The following is a 15,451-nucleotide window of genomic DNA, read 5'->3' as shown; positions in this document are numbered from 1 at the left end:
AGATTTTACACTCATGGCTGCCAGTAACTGAAACCCAAGGAGGTGAAACTACAGACAAGGAGGGACGACTGCACTCTCCAAGTCCTGTCAAAGCATATTTCCCCAAGTTGGGTGCAGCACTCCTCAGTCTTCTAAGAACTGTTCAGATCTATCCTAGGACTGCCCGGTTCCTGCCTGGAGGACAGGGCTCCCAGGAAAGGCTCTCCGGCCCCCTCAGAAGCTCACAGCTGTGGCTGAGGAGTGGTCTGGGCCCAGGCATGTGGCCCAGCCCGTGGCTTCCCTGCTCCTCCTCCGGCTGAGATCGGTATTCTGATGCCCACGGAGATCCGAAGGAAGGAGGCCGAAAACAACAAACAATGAAACCTCAATTGCAGGCGGCACTCACAGGGCCATCGTGATTTTCTTATCTGGCCTGGAGAAGTAAGTTCACATTTTGGGATCAAGTACAGGGTGAGGATCCTTTATGTGAAGTGGGCGGGACCTGCATTTTAGAATTTCTTTGGGGCATATTTTCACTATTTTATTATAAGAGCTCTTGGGGCTGGGATCCAAGTCTAAACACGAAAATTCATTTATGTTTCATCGCCACCTTATACACATAGCCCGAAGGTGACTTTGCACAATATTCCTAGCGTGCCTGAGTTTTGACTGTGACCCATCACGTGTGGTCAAGTGGGGAATTTTCCACTAGTGGTGTCAGATAAGTGCTCAGAAATCTTCGGATTCTGGAGCATTTTGGATTTTAGACAAGGGGGATATCCGACTGATATAAAGAACGTGTATTACAGGTGTTCCGTAACCTTAAATCCACTGATTTGATACAGAAAGCCCGGACACGGGTTCTGGGCGCACAGGAGGGCACATTCTACAATCTAAATATCCAGCGTCTCCGGCAGGATAGGTTACCACATAGAAGATGCTCACTTGCTGAGTGTGGTGATGCATATTTGTAATCCCAGGACTTGGGAGGCTGAGACAGGTGGGTCACACGTTCGAGGCCAGCCTCAGCTACTTAATGAGGCCCTCTGCAATTTAGCGAGACCCTGTTGCAAAATAAAATATAAAACAGGGCTAGAGGTATAGCTTGGAGGTAGAATGACCCTGGGTTCTATCCCCAGTACCGCAAAAACAAAACAAAACAAAACAACAACAACAACAACAACAACAACAACAACAACAACAAAACACGCAAGGCACAGTGAGCTCCTCGTGCCCGTCTCTCTTTTCCGGAAGAAGGTGGAAATGGTATACATCTACCACTCATCTACCACCCTAAATGGCACACATCTGCCAATCAATGGCAGTTTCTAATACACTCCGTAAAGCTGCTGTAATTCTGGTCGGTCTTTTGAAACAAAATGAAGGTTGGCAAAACATTCGAAAGAAGACGCTGCCTAAAATTGGGACTGGAATCTAGTCACAAGTTCTGCCTGAAACTGTCTCGGCTGCTCTACTAGTGCTGAGGGAGAAGGCGGCAAAGGCGAAGTCTATTAGGAAGAGAGAGACACTGAACACCCGTGGCTCGGTGCAGACGGCAGGACACCTCCCTGCTAGTGACCCAGAAGATCGCAACACGGTTGCCTCATGCAGGACGGTAACTGAAATCTAAATATTAAGCTTGGGATTGGGGGGTGTAACTCAGTGGTAGAGCACGTGTCTAGCATGTGCAATGACTTGGGTTTAATCTCTCCTCCTCCCTCTCTTTTTCTATCAATACTGGAGGTTAAACCCAGAGGCATTCTACCTCTGAGCTACACCCCCAGCCCTATTTTACTTTTTAGTTTGAAACAGGACCTCACTAAATTGCTGAAGTGGGGGTCTTGCTAAGTTGCTAAGGCTGACCTCAAACCTGAGATCCTCCTGTCTCAGCCTTCCTGGTACTGGGATTATAGGCATGTGCCATGATGCTCAGCTCCCATTTTTTCAAACAGTAGTTCTTGCTTTTAGAATCTTAAGAAATTCTTTCCTTTCCCCTCCCAAATAACCTATATATTCAATGCAAACACATATACACTTAGTGAGAAAAGCCATAAAAAGTGACAAACTGAGCTACATGAAAATGTAAAATATTTGCTATTTGAAGAACACTGTCAGGAACCTTGAAAGGCATGCCATAAACTGGGAGACCATATCTGCAAACCTTAAGAACTAACTCAAGGGCAAAATAATCTGGGGATTCTGTCTATGCTGACACTGTGCAGCTTCCCTTCCTATATTTTCATGTAGCAGGAGAGTTTAGTTTTAGTTTTTATACTTAGATGTATGATCCATTTTTGGTTGTGTTATGAGCTATCGACTGAGTTTTACTTTTTTCCCCATGTGATGATTTATTGTCCCAGTACCATCTTTTAAAAGATTAGCGTTTCCAACTGAGATACCTTTGTGGAAATTCAGTTGGTCATATAAGGAGGGGATCTATTTTTGAAAAAAATTTGTGTGTGTGTGTGTGTGTGTGTGTGTGTGTGTGTGTGTGTGTGTTACTAGATATTAAACCCAGGAGACAATCTCTGGTAATTCTATTTCTGAGCTACAGCCCCAAGCTTTTTAATTATTATTTTTTTTAATTTGAAACAGGGGCCCACTAAATTGTTGAGGCTGTGATCCTCCTGTCCTAGCCTCCCAAGTACTGGGATTACAGACATGTACCTGTAATTACGCATGGCTGCATGGCTATTTCTGAAAATTTTTATTTTGTTTTCTTGGTCTGTAAGTCTAAACTTATGCAATACCTTGCAGCTTTACAGACATCTAAAACTGAGGCAGTAAATGCTTCCCAGCTTTGACCTTCTTTTTCAAAACAACTTTAGAGCCTTTATATTTCCATAGAAATATTAGAATCAGCTTGTCCTTTTTTTTTTTTTTTTTTTTTTTTTTTTTTTTTTGCGGTACTGGGATGGAACCCGGGGAATTCTACCTCAAAGCTATACCCCCAGCCCTAATTTTTATTCTTTATTTTGAAACAGGGTCTCACTGAGTTGCAAAGGACCTCACTAAGTAGCTGAGGCTGTCTGTGAACCTGGATCCTCGGGTCTCAGCCTCCCAGATGCTGGGATTACAAGCGTGAGCCACCAAGCCCGGCCATAGCTTGTCGTTTCCTATTGGGAAAAAAAAAATGCCCGAGATTTGGTTGGGATTTTGCTTAATCTATAGATTAGTTTGAAGAAAATAGACATCTTATCAACATTCCATATTCCAAATGATTGTATTGTAAGTGGTATTTTAATTTCAATTTTCAATTATTCATTGGTACAAATACAATTGATTTTTATGTATATACCTCACATTTTGTGACTCTCAATTTTCTTGGGGGGATGGCACCGGGCGTTCTATGAATAACATTTCCTGCACTATTTTTTTTTTTTAAACAGAATCTCACAAAGTTACTACAGGCTGGCCTTGAACCTGAAATCTTCCTGTCTCGGCTTCTTAAGTACTAGGATTAGAGGTGTGCACCAGTGAACCTAGTTTCTGGTAACATCCTTAAATATATCTCCTTTGTGGTCACTTCGTTTTTTTTTTTTTTTTTTTTTTTTTAGGTTACTTAGGTTTTCTATGTTCAATTTCCCGTTTTCTGTGGAAAAAAAAATCAATCTGATTTTTACTTTCTACTACTCATCTTGTTTGTGGATTGGATCTCCAATACAATGTTGAGAAAGATAAACCTGGGCGGTCATGCTTGGGCCTGATTTTCGGAGAGAAATATTCAGTCTCTCAGCATCGATGATAATTGAGTGCTTTTCCTGACCCCACGTCTTAGCTCAAGAAAATGTTCTTTCAATTTCTACCTTGTTAAAAGTTGTTCTTGTATTTTATAATAAACAATTGAATTTTGTCAGTGTTTTTCTTCTTCTTCTGCAGAAACAACAACAAGCCAATATGTTATATAGCTTCTCTCCTTTATTGTCCAGGCTGGCCTCCAACTTGAAAGTCTCCTGCCTCAGCCACCCAAGTAGCTGAAAATACAGGCGCCACCATGCCTGGCTATTTTTGATTCCTTAATATGATAAATTACATTGTTTTCTAAATGTTAGGCTGATCTAAAGTCCTTCTTTGGTCACAATGTATACACTGTTTCTATATTTCTAGATTCAATTTGTTTATATTTTGTTATTGTTTTTTTGTTTTTATGATTATATGCACTATTAATCTATGGATTTCTTATAAGGCCTTTGTGTTTAGTACCAAGGTAATGCTGGATCAATAAAATGAACTGGGTAGTATTCCCTCTTTTAAATAAATAAAGCAAGAGCGTTATTTCTTTTTTATATGACTGGTAGAACTCACCAGTGAAAATTAGTTTCTTTAACAGATCTATGACAATTAGAACTTCTGGGTTATCTTGAGTCAATTTTGGCAATTTGTGTCTTTTATAAAATATGTCCATTTTCTTTAATTCAACAAACTGGCAAAATATTATTCATAATATTTCCCTATTACTCTATTAATGTCTGAAGGATTGATAGTGATGGCCTTATATTATTATTATTATTATTTATTATTATTATTACAGTATTGGGGATGGAACCCAGGGGCATTCGACCTCCAAGCTACACCCCCTGCCCTATTTTTTATTCTTTACTTTGAAACAGGGTCTCACTGAGTTGCAGAGGACCTCACTAAGTAGGTGAAGCTGTCCATGAACCGTGATCCTCCTGTCTCAGCCTCCCGAATGCTGGGATTACAAACGTGTGCCACCAGAACCAGCTGACTCCTCATTTTTTAAGATGAAAAATTAAACACCTATTGAGGGAGCATTCTTCTCTGCATATTAGTAATTAAAGCCACAAGTTACTCTTAAAGCATTGCATTAGCTGTAGCCTACATATTTTAATATACTTTCATTTTCATTCAGTCCAAAGGAGTTTCTAATTTCCCTTATGATTTTTTTCTTTGATCTGTGACTTATTTAAAAATATGTGACTTAGTTGGGTGTGGTGGCACACGCTTTTAATCCCAGCATTTGAAAATCTGAGATAGGAGGATCTCGGTTCCAAGACAGCCTCAGCTACTTAGTGAGGCCCTCTGCAACTTAGTGAGACCCTGTTTCAAAATAAAGAATAAAAATAGGGCTGGGGATGTAGCTCGGTTTTCAAATGCCCCTGGGTTCAGTCCCCAGACCCGCAATAAATAAATTAAAAATAAATAAATAAATACATGTGACTTAATTTCCAAACATTTGAGGATTTTTGATGTTTCTCTGTTATTGATTTCTTAGTTTCATTCTGAAAATACATTCTTCTCATTCCATTTCTTTTAAATCTTTTGGAGCTTTCTTATGGCACAATTTATGGCCTATTTTGGTGACTGTTTCAAGTACACTTGAAAACAAGTTTCAAACTGATATCATTTCCCTTCTGCTTGAATGTTCGCCGGCAACGAATCCTTTCAGCTTTTGTTTGTCTGAAAAAAATCTTTAATTCACTTCCATTTAAAAATATTTTCCTGGGTAGAGAATTCTAGATTTTCTTTTCACCGCTTATTTTCAATATTGTGATTATGAGATTGGGATGTGACTTTCTTTTTGTTTATTCTGCTTGGCATTTATTATGCCTTTCGAGTCTGTGGCTTTATTGTTTCCACCGAATTTCGGGTGGGAAAAATGGGTCATTAATTCTTTTTCTGTGTTTATCCTCCACCTTTTCCCCTGGGACTCCAATGACACATGTCAGATTGTTTGACATCTGTCCTTAGATTCCTAAAACTGCTCTTTGCTGTCTCCTAACCAATCTTTTTTTTCTTTTTAGATCATTTCTCTTATGTCTGCATATTCAGCCATTTTTTCCTGTAGTACTAATCTCTCAGTGTTAACAATGAATCTTTTTTAAATGTAAGATAATTAATTTTTTTGGATTTATAAGTTTCATCAGGGGTTCTTTTTTTTTTTTTTTTTTCTGTGTGTGGGTCTGGGGATGGAACCCAGGGGCATTCTACCTCCGAGCTACACCCCCTGCCCTATTTTTCATTCTTTATTTTGAAACCGGGTCTCGCTGAGTTGCAGAGGGCCTCACTAAGTAGCTGAGGCTGTCCGCGAACCGCGATCCTCCAGGTCTCAGCCTCCCGAATGCTGGGATTACAAGCGTGCACCACCACACCGGGCTTAGGGGGTTCTTTTTTAAAAAAAAAAAAAAGAAAAGAAAAGAAAAGAAAAGAAAAGAAAAGTTTTCCTCTCTCTCTTCAATGCATTCATGTCTTTCTTAAAATACTTGAACGTGGTTACAATGGCTCTTTTAACATCTTTGCGTGTTCCTGCCATCACCTTTATTGTTCCTCGGCCTGTCTTTATTGCTTAATTTTTTATCCTGGTTATAGGTCATGATTTCCTGCTTCTTGACATGCCTACTAATTTTTGATTGAAAGCAGAACATAATGAATTCTCTGTGGTCAAGTGTCAAGATTTTTACTGTCTTCCTGTGAAGAGTGTCGGGCTTTGTAATGGCAGGAAACGGAGTTATTTGTGTCCAGTCCCAACCTTCTGAGACGTGGACTGAGGCTTTGTTACCCTGTGTCTGGAGTCGCCTTCACCCTGGGGACCCGCTCATCGCAGGCTGAGCTTCCGGGCTTGGCGCAGCTCGCCGAGTGGCCCCGAGTCGCTCCGTCAAGGCTGGCAGAGCCTTCCAAGCCTTCCCGTGCTGGGGACCTGAAGAAGCATCCAGCTTTCTAGTTCCCACGCAATTCTGTCTAAACCTATGGAATTTCTTATACGCATGCATATTATTATTAAGCAAAGACTCGAGAGGACCTCGCTGCAGATTTCTGGAGCTTTTCTCTCTCTAGAACTCTGCCTTGCAAATCCAGGCTCCTCAGGCTTCCTGAATCCTGATCTCTGCCTCTCTGCTTGGCTCCCCCTTCCACATCCATATGTTCCCAGGAAGAAAAGCAGGGTGGGTACAGGACTCAATGTGTTCCTTTCTTTCCTATCAGGGATCACAGTCCAGTTTCCCTGCCATTCTGTCATTTGAAAACAATTTTTTTCCTCATGTATTTAGACTAGTTTCCTAGGGGTTTTTTTTTTCTTTCCTTAAGACAAAAGGTTAAATCTAGTTTCCTTTATTCCATCACGGCTAGAAGTGATGGCGTAAGTACTTTCTTATGGGTTAAAAATGAATATTGAGCCAGGCGTGGTGGCGCAAGGTTGTAATCCCAGCATTTGGGAGGCTGAGACCGGAGGATCGCGGTTCGCGGACAACAGCCTCAGCTACTTAGTGAGGCTCTCTGCAACTCAGTGAGACCTGGTTTTGAAATAAAGAATTAAAAAAAAAAATAGGGAAGGGGTGTAGCTTGGAGGTCGAATGCCCCTGGGTTCCACCCCCAGACCCGAAAAAAGAAAAAAAAAAAGAATATTTGATAATAGTTTGGTGGTTCCTCAAAAAGTTAAACATTAAATTAGTATGTGATCCCGAAACTCCACTCTTATGTACAGATACAAAATCACAGACAGCAGAGACACAAACAAATTATCTGTGACTGCAGAGTCACAACAGCCCAAAGGTAAATACAACCCAGTTGCCCATCAATAGACGAATGGATCAAAAATGGGATATTATTGATTTAAAAAAGAAATGAAATGGATTTGATTTTTTTATGGAATTCAATGTCCATCACATGAATGGACATTGAAAACATCATATCAAGTGAAGTATGACAGACACAGGAAGATAAATATTGTAGGATTCCACTTATATGAGGTACCTAAAAAAAATCCATAGAAATAAAACAAACGTTAGTAGGTACCAGTGAAGGGAAAAGCGGAGTGACTATTTCCTGGGTACCAAGTTTCTGTTTAGGATGATGAAGACGTTCTGGAAATGTAAAGTGGTGATGGTTCTCCCCACAACATGGAGATGGTGAAGGCCACTAAACTGTAAACCTGAAAAGTACTAAAATGGCAAATTTTATTTTATCTATATGGTTGACACAGTGAAAAATCACTGAAAAATAAATAAAAAAGAGCCTCTCATCTCTAATAATTTCCTACTGATTTTTCAAATTTTTGAATAAATTTGACTTCAAAAATTGTGTAATGCAATAAATAAACTTAGAACATGACTACAAATGGGTTCAGTTTGGTATAAAGTGGAGCACTGGTCCAACTGCTAAAACGCAAATGGATGTGAGGACGACACAGTCCTAATTCATCACTGTAAACTTCCTGAGTTTGATGGTTTATTGCGTTTATGTAGGAGAATGCCACTGTCTGTAGTTAATACACACACAAGTTCAGGATGGTGAGGCATCAACTTATTCTCAGAGGTTCAGAAAAGATTGTAATGGAGCCAGGTATAGTGGCGCACGCTTGTAATCCCAGAGTTTGGGAGGCTGAGACAGGAGGATCGCACAAGTTTGAAGCCAGCCTGAGCTACTGAGTGAGGCTCTCAGCAACTCAGTGAGACCCTGTTTCCAAATAAAGTATAAAATAGGTCTGAGAGTATAGCCTGGAGGTAGAAAAGCCCCTGGGTTCCACCCCCAGTACCACCAAAAAAAAAAAAAAGATTGTAATATATTCAAAGTATTTCCGTAAGTTTTTGATGGCTTCAAATTTTAAAAATATAAAAATTGTAGGAAAGATTGGGTAATGGTTTCACATGGATCTAGTAAAAGTACAACTAGCCACAGTTAAAAATAGGATTTTGAGCCGGGCATGGTGGGCACGCTTGTAATCCCAGCATTCGGGAGGCTGAGACCTGGAGGATTGCGGTTCGTGGACAGCCTCAGCTACTTAGTGAGGCCCTCTGCAACTCAGTGAGACCTGGTTTCAAAATAAAGAATAAAAAGAAAAAATAGGGCAGGAGGTGTAGCTTGGAGGTCAAATGCCCCTGAGTTCCATCCCCAGACCCGCAAAAAAAAAAAAATAATAATAATAAATAAATAAAAAATAGGATTTCTATAGTGATAAAAACAAAATTAATTGACGAAAACAAAGAAATTTAAAATAAAAACAGCCAAGCCAGGCATGGTGGTGCATGCTTGTAATCCTAATACTTGGGAGCCTGAGACAGGAGGATTGCAAGTTTGAGGCCAGCTTCATCAACTTGGAGGCCCTCGGCCTCACAAGTGAGACCATTTCAAAATAAAGAATAAAATAGGGCTGGGGGTATGGCTCAGAGGTATAATGCCCCTAGATTAAATCCCCAGTACCACACATAAAATAAGTAAGTAAATAAATAAAAACATCCAAAAGTAGAAAAGAATGAAAGAAAATCTGAAAACACTGGGTTTAGATGTTGACAAACATGTGGTGTGTGTGTGTGTGTGCGTGTGTGTGTGTGTGCGCGCGTGTGTGTAAGCGTGCATGACAAGTTCAGGGGCATTCTGAGTTTCACCCCTAGCTCTTTTGAAACAAGGTCTTGCTGATTTGCTAGGGCCTCACTAAATCGCTGAGGCCAGTCGCTGACCTGCAATCCTCCTGTCTCAGCCTCCCAAGTACTGGGGTTAGAGATATGTGTCACCATGCCTGGTCTGACAAACATTTGACAGAGAACGGAAATGGGGTTAGATGCAGTGCGTCTTGGGAATCCTCCTGTGCTGCTTCATAGGAGTAAGTGGGCAGGTGAGAAGCAGAATCGAGGTGTGAGAGCGAGCACCCATGCTCAGCTGCCAGCACACACCTTGCCGGCGAGCTGCCCACGACTCTCAGGGGTACTTACACAATGGTTTTTCCAATGTACGAAAATGATTTCTCCACAAATTCGCGGACGCTGTGGACCTCCCCAGTCGCGATGACAAAGTCCTCGGGCTCATCATTCTGTAACATCAGCCACATAGCCTAGAGCGGAAGAGAGATGGAACCCCGTGAAAGCTGTACTCAGAGGCCGCTTTGGAATACAATGTTCATGGATGCGCTTAATCGGGTAGAGCCATGTTCAACTAGAAAATGGGTGTGATTTTACTACAATAGTCTAAACACTGTGGTGATGCTTCTCACAATTTAATGTTCATCAGAAACATCTGGGAAGCATCTTGGGTGTGGATGCCCGGGCCCAGTCACAGAGGCATGGGCTCGGTAGGATCCTATCTTCCCAGGAGAGTTTCCTGCAGTAGGTGCTTTGATCACAACATAAAGGGGTATGCTTGTCAAACAATATTTGTGGCAAATAGCCTCTAAAAATATTTTTATGAACAGACGGTTCCAAAAACATTATCTGGTTTTCCTGACTGTCACAAATGACAGGCAAGGAAAAGTCATTTGAATACAGATTTATCAACTGTGTCATTACAGTCCTTGAAAACAGAACCTCATTTCCTCATGTGAAGCTGAAAACTTACCGAGCAAAATACAACATAAACAAGAACAATCAATGGAGAAAGAGTCATGTAATAGAGAGCACTACTGCTTTTTAAAGTGGTGTGACAGACAACGGAAGCATTTGCCCCAGAGTTCAGGGTTTCCAGGTGAGATGCTCCACTTCCATGCTGGGATAAGCGTATTTTGGGGGTGCATCTTATCTCCAGGAGCAAGGAGGGCAAACACACAGCTCCATTCTGCAACACACACGTGGCATCTCACACGGCTTGGCTCCACATGGGTAGAAAAGCTTTAGTCGCAACAGCACACAGGTCGGGCCGGGGGTGCAGCTCAGTTGTTGAGATCTTGCCTAGCATGCACGAAGCCCTGGGTTCCATCCCCAGCACTGCCCAAACAGTGGAACCGCACACTAATTATAAAGTTTTATTTTACACAGAGGATGCAGAACGTTAAAAATTAAGTAAAACTGGTATTTGATAGGTGAGTGCCCCTCCCCTTGAATCAGGGACATTTTATCTCCAAGCTATATCCTAGCCCCTTTTTTATATTTCATTTTGAAACAGAGTCTTGCTATGTGGCTGAGGGTCTTACTAAGTTGCTGAGACCTAGCCTCAGACCTGTGATCCTCTAGTTTTAGTCTTCCAAGTACAGCTATTATAAGTACATGCCATCACACCTGGTGAAGAGCATATCTGGTTAAGAAAAGATTGAAGCAGGGCTGAAGGTTGTTACTCAGTGGTAGAGAATGTGCTTAGCATGCTGGGTTCAATTTCTAGCATAAGCACACATGTGCATGTGCGCATGTGCAAATAGACACATGGGATGGAGGAAGAGAGAGAGGAGGAGGAGGAGGAGCAGAAGGAGGAGGAGCAGGAGGAGGAGCAGGAGGAGGAGGAGAAGTAGTAGTAGTAATAGAGAAGCCAAGCCAACAAAAAGAGAAAAAGGTTTTTTTCCCCATCACTCTCAACCATTTTCAAGGTAAGATAGATCAATAAGCATTTATTCTGACAGTCCCCAAAATGTACACTGAACTTGTGTTCTCCCATTTACTGACAAGGGGGTCTCCCTAGGTGCTACTGAAAAAGCAAAGCAAAGCAAAGAAAAGAAAAGAAAAGAAAAGGCTATGGAAATCAATATGCCAACTATTTTCTCTTAGAAAATGATCCCCCCCAAACGGAATCCCTGTTTATTCATTTATATTTGTGAATTTGTAGCAATCTTCAAAAAATAAAGTGAATATATTTCCTTATTACCTGAAGTTATTTTTTGTGGATATTTTAAAATTTCTGTCCTATCATCAGATTGTTTTAAATCATAGTTTCGCTCTATGGAAGAGGAGAGTTGGTGCAATTTTCCATGCCTGGGGGATGCAGCTTCCTGGTTGGGACCACAGCGGTCCTCTCAGGTAGGTGTCAAGTGGCAGAGGACATTCTCTTGGTGAAGAGACAGTTTTGTTGACATGAAGGAAATAGAAGCAGTTTCACAGTGCGTTAAGAGACCACGGATTATGAATTTGGTTCCAGCACTTTTTACATGTTATACTATTACTGATGAAACTTGATCAGTTCTTAATAGGCACAGAACACAAGCTGTCTTCTTTACGGGGACAGTCTAGGCGGCAGATGGCATCTATGTGGCCTGGTAGCCCCTGCATACTGTTAAACACTAAGGCCCAGGAGGAGGAGCAGAGAGAGGCGCTCTTGGGAATGGGTGCCAAGACCCCTTTGCCCGAGCAGATGCCAGGCTGCTCCCTGTAGGTCATTTCCTGCATGTGAGGTCTTCAAGGCCTGGAAAATACTCTCCTTTCATCGGTCTGGAAAGGCTGACTTGTCCCAGATCCTGGACCAGGGTCCCATGTCTACCATTGGAATGAGTTCCTGCTGTCTCCCCAGGTCCCACTGTGACCCACAGCGGGGAACAGTGGCCTCGCTGGGCCTAAGCTGCCCTTTGGCCGCCCTTCCCAATGAAGCCGACCCTTCACTTCTCCTGAGCGACACAAGCAGCTCTTCCCGGCCAGGCACACACCTACACACACGCAAACTTGTTTTGGCTTTCATCAGAATACTTTCAGAGTTTTTTTTTAGAAAAAAAATTAAATTTCCTCCTGGCTAGAACTCCTCTGTTTGAACATTTTTTTTCTGAGGGATTAGATATAATGAAGTAAATATACTTAAATGCGTTCGGCTCCGATTTCCAATCTAAAAAGAACGTTTCAGGATCACTCAGCTGATTTGATTTCTTCGGGATCACCGTGGCGCTAGCATGGTCAAGGCACAATCTGCTTTTTGTCACGTGAAAGAAAATGAGGGCTTAGTAAGAAAGAAGGGAGGTATTAAAAAAAAAGGGGGGGGGAGCAGGGTGGCCGGTCGCTGGTGGATCACTCTAAACTCTTGCTTTGCTCCCAGCAGGAATCTGAGGATTAGTAGGAGCCAGAGCCAAGAACCCGCCCTTTTCTTTTCCATCAGACTATCTGTGACCTCTGACCTATCAATTTCTAGGCATTTCCTCTGGACTTCATATTGCACCAGACTCCAGGCTGGGAATACGAAGGGAAAGGATATACAATTCCAGATTTATTTGTTATTCCTAAATAGTTTACTGGCTTGAACAGAGGGACAGGGCTTTGTTTAAATTTCCACTGAGCATAATTAATGGTTATTGACTGGTAAATGAAGAACAGGTGACACTCAGGATTGGAAGATAAATGATCCTGTGTTCTGGTGTGATAATGGGTTAGTAATTTGCCACGCAGCCCAGGCCCGGCGCGTCCCATCGAGATGCCAGATCATGGCTGCGAGACAAAGGCCCCTGTGTGAGGAGGACTCAGCCACTGGCCTCGTGTCCAGCTGCGTCCGTTGATCTGCTCCATTTATCCTCTGATGGATGGCATAACCGAGGCAAAAGTTCGCGCATCTCACCTTCCTGTTCACATGCTCGGCCACATGACCCAGAACACCGCCCGGCCGCAGTGTCAGAGCAAATCGCCACCCACCCTCGGCTTCCGGCTGGAGGCTCCGTGTCAGACGTCGGGCTTTGCTTTGTCTCTCAAGGAATCCAGGAGGAAAAGGAAAGAGTCTTCCCACATTCTTCTGGTGCCCTTTAGGGATGTGACTGGCTTATCCACTTCCTCAGACACTTATTTACTTTTGGTCCTGACCTGATTACCAGAGCACAAGAAAGAAAGAAAGAAAAAAAAAAATACCCTGCTTTTCTTTTTCTCCATCCCACAGGGAGGGAAGTAAATCAGTGCAGGAATGTACCAGGGCTTCACATTCTTCAACATGAAAATGTCCCTGCATGGCCAATGCATGAGGCAGTTTTCAAATCATGTCTTGTGTTGGTTATGAATTCAAGGCACCGGTGGATTAAGGGAAAATCTGACTCTGAACGATTGACATTTGATGGCCTAGTTGAGATGGGTATAAATGTGACATCTGAACTCGTACACTCTTGTAACTATATAATTAACCCATCTGCCCTACAAATTTAATATAGCAAAATCAAAATGCAACTTTAAATGTTCTATTTAAAGATTTCAAAGAAAAACACCCATCTTGAAGTAATCCCTTTTCAGCCATTCAAACGGTGAATGCAGATGGGGCACAGAAGTCCCCGGTGAGGGGCTGGTTTTCTTCGCTTCATAAGTCGCCAGCTCTGGTGGCTGTTCACAGCTGGACCAGTGGAGGAGAACACCCAACGCACATCACCACAGTCGACTGACTACACCTGATTCCACGCATGCCTGTTGGGGTATGATGTGTGTTTGTCTTAAACGTCTAGATTCTACAATCGCTTCCACCTTGCCGTTAACCTGCAGTTCAGTATCCAAACCACAAACACTTATTAACTGAGCTGGCATCCATGAATAACAAGATTTGTTAATCAAGGTTATGTTTAACTATGTGTATTTGACTGCTGCTTTTTCAACCCTGTGCTTTTGAGCTTCATGTGACACTTTCATAAAAAAAAATCTTAAAATAGGACTATATGTGTGTATATGTGTATGTGTGTGTTTGTGTCTGTCTGTCTGTATATTTTTTCAGGGGAGAAAGTCTGAAATAGTTCTAAGAAAAATCATGAAGGCTAGGAGACATAGTTTGGTGGTAGATCACTTGCTAAGCATCCACAAGACCCTGAGTTCCATCCCTAGTAACACACACACACACACACACACACACACACACACACACACACACCCATGTGGGTTTCAACAAATTTTATGTTCCAAAAACATAAAAAACAAATTTTATGTTCAACAAAAATTAATGTTCCAAATAAAGAATGCCAACTGTGGATGTATTAATAGACACTTTATCTGTATTACTAGTTTGTATCAGCAACCCAAGTACTCTTGTGGTAGGTCAGGCCTTAGACTTTGTGGGACCTGTGTAGGTGGAAAGTATGCTGTACTCTGACATTTTGGAGAAATAAGAATCAAATGACCTAATTAAAACAAATGAAATTATATTGACAAAATCAGCATAAACCCAAAGCTGGCTGTATGACTTTCTTAATTTATGCAGTTTTTTCATGGATGAGAACATTGTGACATGTGGATTTCTTTGACTGAAGGTCTTTCAGACATTTCAAAGATACAAAGTTACTGACCAGGAAAAACTAATGGACAATAAGTTAATGAAAGCATCAAAATAATAGGTCACATTTTAGAAAGCTATAGAACCTTTGCTTATTGTTTGCTGTGAGCATTCTCCATTGACACTGAAAGGCTGTATAAAAATTTGTCTTGCCCTTTATCTTTCATTTTAGCCAGCCAAAGCAATCCAAATTCCAAAGCTGGTGTTAATTTTTTTCTCTCCCTAGAAACAATAAAAAAGAAAGCCTAAAATCTCCTAGTCGGGTGTTAGACCTCCTAAACCAAATTTTCCTGGGATATCTGCTCTTTCAATATGCAGGTCCTAGTTATTCTTGTTAAATAGGCTTGAACAGTTAGTATATTAGAATCTAGTTCCTTTGTTTATCTTTGAATATATCTTTTATCTCTTTGTTCCATTTCTTTCATAGGCACACCAATTATGCATATGTTGTATCTCTTTTGCTCTATCTCCTATATCTAACATCTCTGTCTAATCATATTTTCATCTGCTTTTTTCTTGTTCTATGAGTTCTTCCAGCCTGTTCACCTGATTGTTTTTAGTAACATTTATTTTTAAATTGGCTGCTAATGTGCTTTGATTTCTGTTTTGACAT

The 15,451-nt window shown here is 41.5% G+C and overlaps 1 protein-coding gene across 1 annotated transcript in view; it reads right to left on the bottom strand.

The window, feature by feature from the left end:
- Positions 1-15,451, bottom strand: part of GMDS (GDP-mannose 4,6-dehydratase) — a gene marked incomplete at its 3' end in the record, with an annotated part of 610,459 nt that overhangs the window by 123,552 nt on the left and 471,456 nt on the right. Inside the window, exon 8 of the mRNA XM_080710891.1 lies at positions 9,645-9,763. Coding sequence (XP_080567017.1) covers positions 9,645-9,763 — 119 coding nt within the window. The remainder of the gene's footprint in view (positions 1-9,644; positions 9,764-15,451) is intronic.

The sequence above is a fragment of the Muscardinus avellanarius genome, assembly GCF_963383645.1.
Source record: "Muscardinus avellanarius genome assembly, chromosome: 14".
NCBI lineage: Eukaryota > Metazoa > Chordata > Mammalia > Rodentia > Gliridae > Muscardinus > Muscardinus avellanarius.
Note: the sequence above shows the minus strand (reverse complement) of the source record. Positions and strands in the feature narration are given on the sequence as shown.